At 45.7% G+C, this 13,586-nt stretch overlaps 1 protein-coding gene across 1 annotated transcript in view; it reads right to left on the reverse strand.

The window, feature by feature from the left end:
- ENPP3 (ectonucleotide pyrophosphatase/phosphodiesterase 3) overlaps window positions 1-13,586 on the reverse strand; it is a 63,862-nt gene that overhangs the window by 25,276 nt on the left and 25,000 nt on the right. The window contains exons 6-13 of the mRNA XM_079970644.1: window positions 12,815-12,934; window positions 11,235-11,344; window positions 10,748-10,813; window positions 10,266-10,338; window positions 9,440-9,548; window positions 8,020-8,148; window positions 7,366-7,397; window positions 6,679-6,806 (exon numbers count right to left, since the gene is read on the reverse strand). Of these exons, the coding sequence (XP_079826770.1) occupies window positions 6,679-6,806; window positions 7,366-7,397; window positions 8,020-8,148; window positions 9,440-9,548; window positions 10,266-10,338; window positions 10,748-10,813; window positions 11,235-11,344; window positions 12,815-12,934 (767 nt within the window). The remainder of the gene's footprint in view (window positions 1-6,678; window positions 6,807-7,365; window positions 7,398-8,019; window positions 8,149-9,439; window positions 9,549-10,265; window positions 10,339-10,747; window positions 10,814-11,234; window positions 11,345-12,814; window positions 12,935-13,586) is intronic.

Raw genomic sequence — 13,586 nt, forward strand, 5'->3', positions numbered from 1 at the left:
AGCGGGAAGGGAGAGGAGAGCGTTGGAGTGATTTCCGCATTCCGGAGATGCCGGAGCAACCTTCCCCACCAGTGGAACCAATGGAGATTGGGACTGCGGGCGCGCGCGGAATTTCAAACGTCAATGAAGGGCGGAAGAAGGAGGGGAAGAGCGCCAAAAAATGCTTCCTCTGTCAACAGCCAGGACATTTTGCCAGAGTGTGCCCACAAAGGAAGGGATGGCAAGGAATGGTGGGGGCTGTTGGGAGTGAGGAGGAGGGGGTTAAGGAGCAGGTAAAAGCCAACGCCTGGCTGCCAGCAACAGGGCACAGCAGCCAGGCCAAGGATCAGTGAACGTGCCCAAGCCTGAACCCCCAAGAGCGGCTCTAGTCGTAGAAGTGCTGCTAGAGCTACCCAATGGACATCCACTCACGATAAAAGCCCTGTTAGACTCAGGCAGCTCCTGCAATTTCATGAGTAAGGAATCTGCATCAGAGCACCAGATACAGACGCTGCCCTTAAGTAATTCCTTGCAGGTGACCACAATTGATGGGAGGGAACTTCTGGGAGGGGAAGTGAGCCAACAAACGGTCCCCATGACAATGAGGGTGGCAAGGCACACGGAAGTCATTGCATTTCACGTAGCCACCCTGGCGGGGCCGCCCATCATATTAGGAATGAGCTGGCTGGCGTTACATGACCCGCTAGTGGGATGGCACCAGCGGACAGTCTCTTTTGGGTCAGCTCATTGCCTAGAACACTGCAAGGGAAGAGAAACTCAGGGGGTGGCCAGGGCAAGTCTGGCAGGGACGGTGGTGGGAGAAAAGGGAGAAATACCACCACAATACGCAGACCTGAGTGATGTCTTCAGCGAGAAGGAAGCAGATAGACTGCCCCCGCATAGACCCTTTGACTGTCAAATTAACCTACTCCCAGGAGCCCAGCTACCAGTAGGCAAACTGTACGCTATGTCGGACAGGGAGATGCAGGAGTTAAGGGAGTTCATAGACAAGAACCTGAAACGAGGGTTCATCAGGGAGTCAAGAGCGGTGGGGGGCAGCCCAGTCTTTTTTGTGGACAAAAAGGACTCGAATAAACCCAGGTTGGTCGTGGACTTCCGGGCCGTCAATTCGGTGTCAGAACCAGTGGCCTTTCCCATGCCCAGGATTGACGACATTCTGACCAGGGTGAGGAAAGGAAAGATTTTTACCAAGCTGGACCTGAGGGGGGCATATAACCTGATACGGATGAGGAAGGGTGATGAATGGAAGACCACCATGTTCACCCCCTTGGGGGCCTTTGAGTATCTCATTATGCCCTTCGGATTACAGGTGGGCTCAGCATGCTTCCAATCCTTCATGCATTACGTCCTGGGACCTCTGCTCTATAAGAACTGTGTGGCCTTCTTAGACGACGTGTTAGTCTACTCAGAGAACGAGGAGCAGCATGTCCGAGATGTCCGGGAAGTCCTAAGCAGGCTGCAGGCAAACCAGCTGTGGGTAAAACTGGAGAAGTGCCAGTTCCATACCAGAGAGGTGGAATTCCTGGGGTACCGTTTGTCAGACAAGGGATTGGCCATGGATCCCAGTAAAGTCCAAGCGGTACTGGAATGGAAGACACCCAGAACCAGGAAGGACGTGCAGAGATTCCTGGGGTTTGGAAACTTCTATCGGAAGTTCATCAAAAACTTTGCCCACTTAACGGCGCCCATCACCGATTGTCTCAGTAGTAAGAAGAAATTCGTCTGGACGGAAGAGGCGCAGCGAGCTTTTGAACAGCTAAAGAAAGCGTTCGCGTCGGAGGAACAGCTCTTGCACGTAGATCTACAAAAGCCGATGAGGGTAGAGACGGATGCATCTGATCGAGCGGTAGGGGCGGTGCTTCTCCAGCCGGGAAAAGATGCGTCGGACTGGAGACCGTGTGCCTTCTTCTCGCGGAAGTTGAACAAATCTGAAAGGAACTACACAGTGTACGACCGGGAACTGCTCGCCATTCATGAAGCGTTTCGGCGGTGGCGACACCTGCTGATCAGAGCGCAGCACAAGGTTCAGGTGTGCACGGACCACAAAAATCTGGAATATTGGAGAACGGCCCGAGTACTGAACCAGAGACAAGTGAGATGGGCACAGGAGTTCTCCAAATTCCATTTTGAGATTTGCTACGTACCGGGACCAGAGAACGTCAGAGCGGACGCTCTCTCTCGAAAGCCAGAGTATATGGAGGGGGAGGGAGCGCCCGAAGAAAGGCATATTATCCCAGAGGACCACTGGGTTTCTGGAGCAGCATTGGTGGGGCAAAGAGAACTGGTAGAAGGGACAGAGAACGATGAATATGCTCAAGATAAGCTCAGAGGGCTCAGGAGAGCCGGGGAGAACGCAGGGGGGTTTGAAGAAAGGAATGGGGCGTTGTATTACAAAGGGGCATTGTACATACCGGAAGGGGAATTGAGGGGTAGAGTACTCAAACAACTACACGACAGCCCCACCGCAGGGCACTTTGGGCAACACAAAACCATGTGGTTAGTTACCAGGCAGTTCTGGTGGCCCAAGGTGAGGGAAGATGTACGAGAGTATGTAAGGGGGTACGACCGCTGCCAACGAGCAAAGGGGGAGAGGGCGGCACCGGCGGGGTTGCTGGAACCATTACCCACACCCGAACGGCCCTGGGAGGCAGTTTCCATAGATTTTATGACGGATTTACCAAAATCCAAGGGAAAGACTGCGGTAATGGTAGTGGTAGACCTGTTAACCAAGATGTGCCACTTTGTAGCTTGCTCACATGCGGTGACGGCGGAAGAAACCGCCAGGTTGTTTATAGAACACATTTTTAGGTTGCATGGCGCCCCCTTGAGGGTGGTCTCCGACAGAGGGAAACAATTTACGTCCAGGTTCTGGAGGAAGCTCATGAGCTTACTGCACGTAGAGGTCAATTTCTCGACCGCCAGACACCCAGAAACTAATGGGCAGGCGGAAAGGGCAAACAGTATTCTGCAACAATATCTGAGGTGTTATGTAAATGACAGAGAGAATGATTGGGTAGAGAAATTGGCCCTGGCCGAATTCGCCTACAATAACGCGGAAAATGTGTCCACGGGCATGAGTCCATTTATGGCCAATTACGGGTGTCACCCTAGGGCCTTTCCAGGGGAAGGAGGGGAAAGATGGAGCGTACCGGCAGCGGAACATTTTGTGGAAGAAATGGAAGCCATACATCAACAGCTCAAGATGAATTTGGATAGGGCTAAGGAAGAATACAAGAAGCAGGCAGATAGGAGCAGAAGGGAAGGAGAAACCATAAGGGTGGGGGACCGGGTGTGGTTGTCAACACAAGGATTGCCATTCAAGGGAGGGTGCAAGAAGTTGAGGCCGAAACGACTGGGACCCTTCGAGGTTATACAACAGGTCAATCCGGTGGCCTTCAGACTCAGGTTGCCAGACAACATGAAACTGCATCCAGTATTCCACAGGTCATTACTGTCACCATACCGGGAGGGGCGGGAATTTTTGGGACGTGAAGGTGAGGTTCCCGCGGCACCGGAAGTAGAAGAGAGGGAGCGCAGCAATCATGTAGCAGAAATACTCGACTCTCGGTGGAAGGGTAAGCAGGTGGAATACTTAGTGACATGGGAAGGGGAACCGGAGTCCGAAAATACCTGGGTACCGGCAGAAACGGTCGAAGATGAGGTTTTAGCAGGAACGTTTCATCGCTGGTTCCCAAGGAAGCCTCAGCCCTTGGTTAGGTTCTGGGAGGAACACTTCAGCACCACTGACGAAGAAGGGGAGTTCGAGGGGTTCCCAGAATCAGGACAGGAAGAGGAAGAAGAATCAGATGGGGAAGAGTATTCGGGAAGAAGGGACAGTAGTAGGTGAAGGGCGGTTTTCGAGTCATCCGAAGATGAGGGGGATTCCTTCAGGGGGTTCCCAGTCTCACCACCCAGAGAAGAAGGGGAAACGGGGGGCGAGGGGGGTCCTGGAAGGGAGGTGGATGTCAGGGAACTGCCATCGGAGAGTCAGGTGGTGGAAGGGCTCCAGGAGGCTAGGAGACCCTCAGATGCTGAGGAAGGAACCAGCAGGGGGAGAGAGAGAGTTCCTGCAGAAACTCAGTCGGAGGGAGGGCTCCAAGATACTTCCAGTGAGAACAGCGGAGAAGTCTCAGGACCTCCGTTGGGGACGCCTACTCCGCGCAGGAAACTGTCACGCAGAGAATCCAGAAGGAGAGTTTCCGTTAAGGAACTCTTACGTTGGCGTAAATTCCGGAAGCGCCCACTGACGGATTCTGCCAGCGATTGAGGTAGCCATGCACCCATGGCTCCGTGGTCTGGGAGAGTTTTAGAAACTGATTGCATGAGTTGAGAACTCAACCATTTACGCACAAGCAGCCCCTTAACCCATAACAGTACTGTACCTTGGTTCTCAAATGCCTTGGTACTCAAACAACTTGGAACCCAAACACTGCAAATCCGGAAGCAAGTGTTCTAGTTTGTGAACTTTTTTCGGAAGCTGAACCATTTTGAGTGTTATGCTGAGGTCTGTCCATTTTTGCTATTTACCGTATTTTGTGTTTATGTTTTTGTGGCACTTTTTGTCTGTTTTTGTGACTGTGTGGAACCCAGCTCAGCTACTGACTGACTGACTGATTATGTGACTGCAGTACATTGTTTATTGCTTTCATTTTGTGGATCGATGGTCTCATTAGAGAGCAAAATTCATGTTAAATTGCTGTTTTAGGAATTGTTTTTGAAAGTCTGGAATGGATTAATCCGTTTTGCATTACTTTCTATGGGAAAGCGCACATTGGTTTTGGAATGCTTTGGTTTTGGAATGGACTTCTGGAATGGATTAAGTTTGAGAACCAAGATACCACTGTACTTGCAAAATCCAGATGGGACGGGCCCTCTGGGATTTGACATGGTTTGGTTTATCCTAACTGCATTCTGACAAAACTAAGCTGAAATGTCCAGATGTCAGGTCACACGGCCCTATGATTGCATTTATCATTTTATTTATTTAGAAATATTAATGAAGGAAATCTACATTCTCAGGAGTTGCAAAACTTCAATGACGTAATGAGACAACTACGCCAGTTCAGTGGAAGTCAGTGGAATTCTAAAGAGGTTCATTAATATGGAATTTTATGAGTTTCTGTTTTGATTTGTTTATGTGATTTTACATTTACTTAGAAAGTTAACATTCACAAGGTGACTTACAGAGATATTCCCAGCAATCAAACTGAAAAAATAAACTAAAAGAATAGAATTACAGAGCAGAAAAAACAGTCAAACTAGAAGCAGTTCACACTAGCTGGCTGAATGAAATGGTATTTACCTGACTGCAGAACAAAACCTGGCTGAATGAAAAGGAAAAGATCTCAGTACCTGAGCTCACTTTTGCAGGAAGGGAGCCTGAGGAACTGAGGCACACAGGGGTGACAAGATAGGAAGTTCTAGGCCTAAGAGACAAAAATTGATCTGTTTCCCTGTGGCTGCAAAAGGGAGAGAAAAGGACACTGGTCTCTGTCACAGTGAGAAGAAGGGCTGCTGGGGAACTTGCACACTCTCCCTGCAAGTAGGTGCCAGGAAGAAACTCTTTTTTTCTTTGGTGTGTTTCTACCCTTTTAAAATATTTTTTTATAAACCGCTCAGAACATTTTATATAAAAAAGGGTATAATCTGAATGAATAGATAAAGCACTTGCCCTTTAATGATACCCCAAAATCTGGCGCAGAGTTCACCTGACCTAGGGGGCGGGGCCCAGACTCACCCAGCCCTACCAAAGAGGCTCCTAGTGAGACTGACAACAAACCCTAATTATTGGATTCTTTTGCCCCATCTTTTTGTGCCTGCCAAACAGCTGTGTCATGCTTATGGTAATATTTTATTCTCTTGTTCATAGAATCCTAGAGTTGGAAGAGACCACAAGGGCCATCGAGTCCAACCCCCTGCCAAGCAGGAAACACCATCAGAGCACTCCTGACATATGGTTGTCAAGCCTCTGCTTAAAGACCTCCAAAGAAGGAGACTCCACCACACTCCTTGGCAGCAAATTCCACTGTCAAACAGCTCTTACTGTCAGGAAGTTCTTCCTAATGTTTAGGTGGAATCTTTTTTCTTGTAGTTTGGAACCATTGCTCCGTGTCCGCTTCTCTGGAGCAGCAGAAAACAACCTTTCTCCCTCCTCTATGTGACATCCTTTTATATATTTGAACATGGCTATCATATCACCCCTTAACCTCCTCTTCTCCAGGCTAAACATGCCCAGCTCCCTTAGCCGTTCCTCATAAGGCATCGTTTCCAGGCCTTTGACCATTTTGGTTGCCCTCCTCTGGACACGTTCCAGTTTGTCAGTGTCCTTCTTGAATAATTATGCTGTTTTAAATGTGCATTTTATATTTGACTTCACTTAGCAATCGGAGTTTTTTTAATGTTTTAATGTTAACTTTGTTAGTGTTAAATATGTATTCTGTAGTTGACCTCCTTTGTAATGTTTTATTTTGAAATCTTTAAGATAACATTTTAGTTTTCTGTTAATTATGTTGCTTTGACTGTATACTTTATATTTGACTTTCTTCAGAAATGTTTGATTCTGGATGCATTAATATGCTGTAAACCGCTTTGAGATTTTTCTTAAAAATATAAAGTGGTATAGAAATGATGATGATGATGATGATGATGATGATGATAAGGTCACCATCAGTACCATACCTCACACCCAACCACTGCCGCTGCATCATAAGGTGAACTTTGTCAATACGGATATTGTTAACGTAGTGCAATCGCTTTGGCAAATTTGGAGACAAGTAGGCTTTGAGGTGCTGTGTGGAACTTCGGCACTAAAATTGGAAAAGTGAACTTGTGAGATCTTGCAGAACACAAAGACACAAATAGATACTTCTAACCACAGAGAAGAAAGGGTATGCTGTAATTCCTTCATGAAAACACCAGACAGGAGTCACAAAAGTTCTTACTGATGGCAGTGTGCTGATTTTCCCAGCAGAAATTCATGGCTGTTTTCCACAGAACAAAGTTAGGATGCTACCTTAATTGATATATATATTTGCACATTTAAAATTATTTATCCTAACCCCTATAAAAAATTGTGATCTATATATTGATATAGGTTACATGTAGCACATCTGCCAAAGAAAACAACATGAGTCTACTGCAGAAATTACACTTTGGGAAAAAATGCATCAACTACATTGTCAACTGCCCTGAAATCTATGGATGAAGCCCCCTTCATCCATAGATCTCAGGGCAGTTGACAATGTACAATATATAAATCTACTGTTATAATAATAATAATAATAATAATAATAATAATAATAATAATATACTTGCTGTTTTCTTACTAAAGCTACAAGGAAAATGAGAGATTAAATGCTTACTCACCGTAAGATTTTTAACAATGCCTGCTGAATCAACTGTTTGGAAGAAAATCAAAACATTAGACTCTGGATTCAAAATTACATATAATTACCCAACCCCTTTCATCCGTTTTGACATTTTGTAAGAATTTAAGAACCCAATCCGGGTTCAAGCTTGGCTGTGGGACTGGGTCATGCTTTTTTGCCCTGACAGGTGACTTTTACAGGGAGTGAGATGAGCAAGCGTGGCTTTGCTTCTGCTCCTTGATTTCTCTACAGCTTCTGGTACCATTGACCATGGTATCCTCCTGGACTGATGCTATGGAATGGGAACTGGAGGAACTGTGCTACAGTTGGTTCCAGTCCTATCTATTGGGCTGCATCCAGAAAGCAGCACTGGCAGAGTGGATTTCAGCTAGCTGGCAGTTATGCTATAGGGCTGATGGGAATTGTAGCACAAAACATCTGAAGGGTACTGGGTTGTCAAAGGATGACCCAGAGGGATGTTGAGTTCTCTCTCACTCCTTTTGGTCTTTTCAGCAATGGATGGACAGCCATCTGCTGAGGATGCTCTAGATTTCCTGTTCTGAGCAAAGGTTTGTGCTAGATGGTCTGCAAGCCCTAGATCCCTCCCAGCTCTCTAATTCTATGGATCTATCATCCTATGCGCAAAGCTTACATGAAAAGAAGTCGTTTGGAATATTCCTTGATCGAATACGAGGTGCCGGTCCTTCGTACATATAAAAATTAACGTCCTCAAAATAATCTGTCATGAATTCCATCTTGTCACAAAATGTCTGATCCATGCCTAAGGAAAGAAAAGAGATGGTTAAACTATTCAACAAATATTGGGAGTGGCCGCCAAGACCATACAACTATCAGGGGTACGTGCAGGAGCCAGGCCCTGTGACCAGTAGGGCTTTGCAGGACTGGGGCCTTTCTAAGTTTGTTCTGGAGAGGCAAGGCGCAGGTGAGGCCACTTGGTAACTCACTACATCTGGTGGCAAGAGTCGGGAAGGGATATAAGGTCAGCATTTCCCTTCGGCTCTTTGCCACAGCAACATGTTTTCTGCCTTGCTGTGTTTGGTTTCTTGCTTCCTGATTCTTGGACCTTGGCTTCCTGACTCCCTGCTTCTTGATCCTCGGACCCTTGACTTCAGGACTCCTTGCTTCTCGACCCTTGGACCCTTGACTTCGGGACTCCTTGCTTCCTGACCCTCTGGACTCTCATTACTGCTCCCACCCCACCTTCTTGCCCCCGGTCCCGACGTCCTCAGCCGGGACTTCAATCGCCCGTACCGTGACAACAACATCAGTCCTGAAAGACCTACATTGGCTTCCAGTACATTTCTGAGCACAATTCAAAGTGTTGGTGCTGACCTTTAAAGCCCTAAACAGCCTTGGTCCAGTATACCTGAAGGAGCATTTCCACCCCCATCATTCAGCCCGGACACTGAGATCCAGCTCCAAGGGCCTTCTGGCGGTTCCCTCACTGCGAGAAGTGAGGTTACAGGAAACCAGGCAGAGGGCCTTCTCAGTGGTGGCGCCTGCCCCGTGGCACGCCTTCCCATCTGATGTCAAGGAAATAAATAACTATCTGACTTTTACAAGACATCTGAAGGCAGCCCTGTTAGAGAAGATTTTAAAGTTTGACGTTTTATTCTGTTTTAATATTCTGTTGAGAGTCGCCCAAAGTGGCTGGGAAAACCCAGCCAGATAGGCGGGGTATAAATAATAAAAATTATTATTATTATTAGTTTGCAAGATCAATAAAGCTCTATACTGAGACACAAAAGGGGCTGGCCCAAGATATTTTGTTGACTGAGGCAAAGGGCAGGATAACATCCTGCTCACCCCGCCCCTTCCCTGAGCAGCCAACCAGACGAGAACTTCAACACTAGTGATGGGACAGCATCCCCCAGCATCCCTGTGAGCCATAGACTAAGGTTAGGGGGTTCAGGCAGACCACAAGGCACATACAGCTCTGTCCTCTGAACACATCTTGCCATCCTTCCCTCCTCAGGCATCTGTTGCCTGAGGTGGTTGCCTCACCCTGCCTAATGATAACACCTAATGATGGAAGAACAAAGCAGTCATACCATGATCAGCCACAAGTATGATATTGACACAATTGTCCAATTTTCTTTGTCTTAGACCTTCCATTAACATTCCCAGGGTCTCATCTGCCTTTTGTAAGGCTTTAACCGTCTAAAACAAAAGGAGAAAGGATTTCAATAGTGTTTCCCCTTCAAAGTGTGTTCAAGATCAAGTATACCACAACAGAATATGGGACAAAACAGAACAAACATTCTTTTAAATGATTTTTTTTCTATTTCCCCCTGGTGTTTTTAAAGGTATTTTTGAACTGGAGTCCCATTTAGTACATCAATTCATTCATATTCAGAGATTCTTGTGTATTGGGTTAATCAGAACAAGATGTATATTATCATCAATATTACACAATCCTTTTAGGATACATAGTGAACTATAATATACTGTATCAATCTCCAGGTTCTGCTCTCCGGGTACAGTCACGCAGAGCCCCAATCCTGATTAGGACAATGGAGTAGAGGGAGAGTAGCCTAATTTTTTCCTCCCCATACCTGTTTTCTGTTGGAAAACCCCAACCCACTCCAGTATAACTAGATTATGATGCTTACATCCACTTTGTCTGCTTACACCCTTACTGTCTGGTCCTCTGGTGTGTTAGGAGGTTGGATGATGGGCTGTGTAAAATACGTTAGTTCATAGAATCATAGAAGGGACCCGGAGGGTCATCTAGTCCAACCCTCTGTGATGCAGGAATCTCATCAGTTCCTAGGTGATGCTCAACTTAACCACATTGCAAGCTGTGTCACATGACTGTACTTTGTGTATCCTACATGTTTATTTATGGCTTATAGGATTGGAAAAAGATAAACTTACTTCACCATGAACTGGTCCATATGCATGTCCTGCTGAGTCGGGTTCCTCAATGTACAATGTATAGAAATCAGGCCTAGAGTTCAAAAGAAAAGTGCACTGTGACTGCATGGAAAGGAATCTTGGCCAGCCTTCACTCAAAGGAAGGTGCAGAAATGTGCACAAGGTTAAACTTTTTTTTAGAACAGAAAGCCACCAGCTGGATGTGTGCCTTACAAGAGTAGTACAAAACATTAAAGTGAAGTATGTTAACCAAAACAGAATAAGAACAAAAAAAAATACATGCAGACAGATCTAACAAATCCCACCCTGCCCCAAAAGAGGCAACTTATACCCAAAACCCTCCAGATAAAACCTAGATAAAAAGAAAGGTTGCAGAAAACACACACACACACCCTGGCAAAAGATCCTTAGTATATAATAAATAGGCTTGATAAACATTTCACAAGAACGAAAGCACTGCCAAAAGCTTCCTAAACTGTTACCTTTCAGATTTTGGGAGTTCAAACCACTTCAGCAGCTCTGTAACTCTTTGTTCAAATGTAACTGACCTGCAAAGAATAATTATTATTGTTATTATTTAGCCATCAGGGAAATTTATTCTGCAACAGAACAATGATGCAGACCAGGAACAGGGAACTTGTGGTGTCTAGATTTCATGCCCCCCCAACGTTTCTCACATGAAAATAGGGACATTCTATTCTACATGAGGAAGCTTCTCCTGTATGTGTATACGGCATATACAAATACACCTGTCACCTTGAGCCAATTACAGCCTCTCAGCCTCCTTACCTCAAAGGAATGTTGTAAAGAAAAAATATGTGAGGGAAAGAATCATGTACAACACCTTCAACAGATAAATAGAATGAAATTAAATTTTAGCTGTAAGATGTCTTGAGTCCCTGTCAGGGGAAAAGGTAGGATATAACAACAACAACAATTTCTTTTTCTTTTTCTAAAACTCCAACTTACTTGTTGTACACCTTAAAGATATTAGGGTATGTTCCATTGATTTTTGCATCGGATCCAGGCCAATAGTAGGTGCCAGCTTTCAACCCTTGAAACATTGCTGTATGCCAAATCTGCAAGAAGATACACAGATTCAGAATCTGAAACATAGATCTTCATCTTAATAGCACAAACTCATTTAAAACTCTCCATGCCCCAAGGTCTTGAGGGAACCCCAATCAACACGCTAAAATCATGCTAATAACTGTGAGATACAAGGTCTTTTTTGAAGAAGCACCTTTGCTAGGGAACTGCTTGTCGTTAAGGGGTTGCAATGTTGCTTCAATCATTTCAACAAAACTATTTTATCCTATGTGGACTTCAAGTGAGCGAGCTACTAGGTCTACACATTCCCCTCCAATGGCAGATGAATCAAAGGCAAACATTCCCTTGAGCTACCTCAGAGCATGAGGCAATCCAGGACCTGAATGGTCTGAGGTGAAGCAAGCTGGTTGCAAGGCTTCAGAAGCACCATAGAGCCATGCCACCATAGAGCCTTGGAATAGCATTTTATTTTTATTCCCCCAATTTGATACATTTTTGTATCTCCCGCAAATGTCCCCAAAGGCAACTTACCAGGCAGTGAAGAGGAGGAGGAGAAGACGGTGGCAGAGAATGCATATTAAGTGATTTATCTCAAAGCCTGGGCAAGCTCATATATGGAGATACAGTTCTTCAGATAGCCTGGACCCAAGCCAAATATAACCAGCACTTGGAATGTGCCAGGAAATGGACAAGTAGTCATAGGAAGTGTCTGTTCTGCCTGTAACCAGCTCTAGTCAGAAATCTCATCTCAGCCTTTTGGACTGAAACTTCCAGGCATGTAGCCAGATCAGACATCTTTAGGAACGGGTGCAGATGGCACACTAGTTTTTAAATGTGCTAATGTACTGCTGGCCACTACTAAAACCTGAGCATCTAGGCTCAGGCTTGAATCCAGGAGGGCATCTAAGTTGTGAACTTGAGTGTAACTCAATCCAGCACAAATTGGATCCCTAATCCTCGGTCAGCCTTTGACTGATCAGGATTAACCTGTATCTTGCCTAGATACATCCTCATCCAGTCAATTCCTGACACCAGACACTGGTTTAGCACTTATACAGCTTCCTCAGATTGAGACAGAGTTGGGTGTCATCTGCATATTGGTGGCACTGAACCCCCAATCCCTGGGCAACCTCTCCCAGCAGCTTCATGTCAATGTTAAATAGTATGGGGACAGGATAAGACCCCAAGGAATATCAGAGGCCAATACCAGGGCAGAGGCAAATTTAGGAGTGTGACTGGTTACAGAGCTTTGGGGGTACCACAGTGGGCACCACAACTATGTTGTAGAATGGAAGACGAGAGGAGGGGGTGCTGAATTATAGCATCACACTGGCCACGGCGTTGAACAGGAGTTCCCCAGCATCCCCTGCTGGGCTTGTCCCTCCAAGAAGGACTGGAACCACTGCATGAGAGAAAGCACTTTCATCTATCTATCCACTTGTCCACCTCATTCACATGGAAAGTGAGGAGCAAATTGAGAAACAGCAAATGGCACTTACAGGCTGACCACCCCACCATGCAGGATTATTCTTGGTATCTGAAGAAAGCGAAAAGTTCTGGTTTAATTTTACATCGTACATGTTGTTGTCAATGATGCCATGGGATTCTGGGTACAAACCCTGGGGAAAGAAAACACAAAGTGAGTGTACTCTGTGCCTTGATATGTACATTGGGTTGCATCACTAGATGTCAATGCTGCTAATGTCAACCCTGATGTCTGATTTCTTTTTTACATTTATTGTCCACTAACAATGAATTTAGCTCTCCAACTGTGCAGCCAAAACTGCACTCTTGAAACACCAGAGGGAACTGTCAGAAGGCTTGCAGAAGGTTTTTAAAACTAATGCAAAAACAGCAAACCAAGGTGAGAGAAATCCACAAAAACAGCCTAGCGTGAACAGAATAGGTGGGGCAACAGGACTGGGGAACTGGGTGAGACAGGAGGTGGAATGGTACATTACAGAAAAGGGCATGGCTGGCTGGCTGGCTGGACTGAAATACTCTACCTAGCAGCAACTTTTGGTTTCAACCTTCTGGTTTCAACAAACAGAAGTAAGATTGTTACCTGATACATGCATGGATTAATCACCCCTTATTTCCTCCTAACTATCATTTTGCAAAAGAGAGCTGTAACTGTGAAGTCCTGTGAATGTTTCCTCAGAAGTCTGTACTACAGATTTCTCAATGCCTAGTAAGCCACCTCATGAGAAGAGAAGACTCCCTGGAAAAGACCCTGATGTTGGGAAAGATCGAGGGCACAAGGGGAAGGGG

Source organism: Podarcis cretensis, assembly GCF_951804945.1.
Source record: "Podarcis cretensis genome assembly, chromosome: 3".
Lineage (NCBI taxonomy): Eukaryota > Metazoa > Chordata > Lepidosauria > Squamata > Lacertidae > Podarcis > Podarcis cretensis.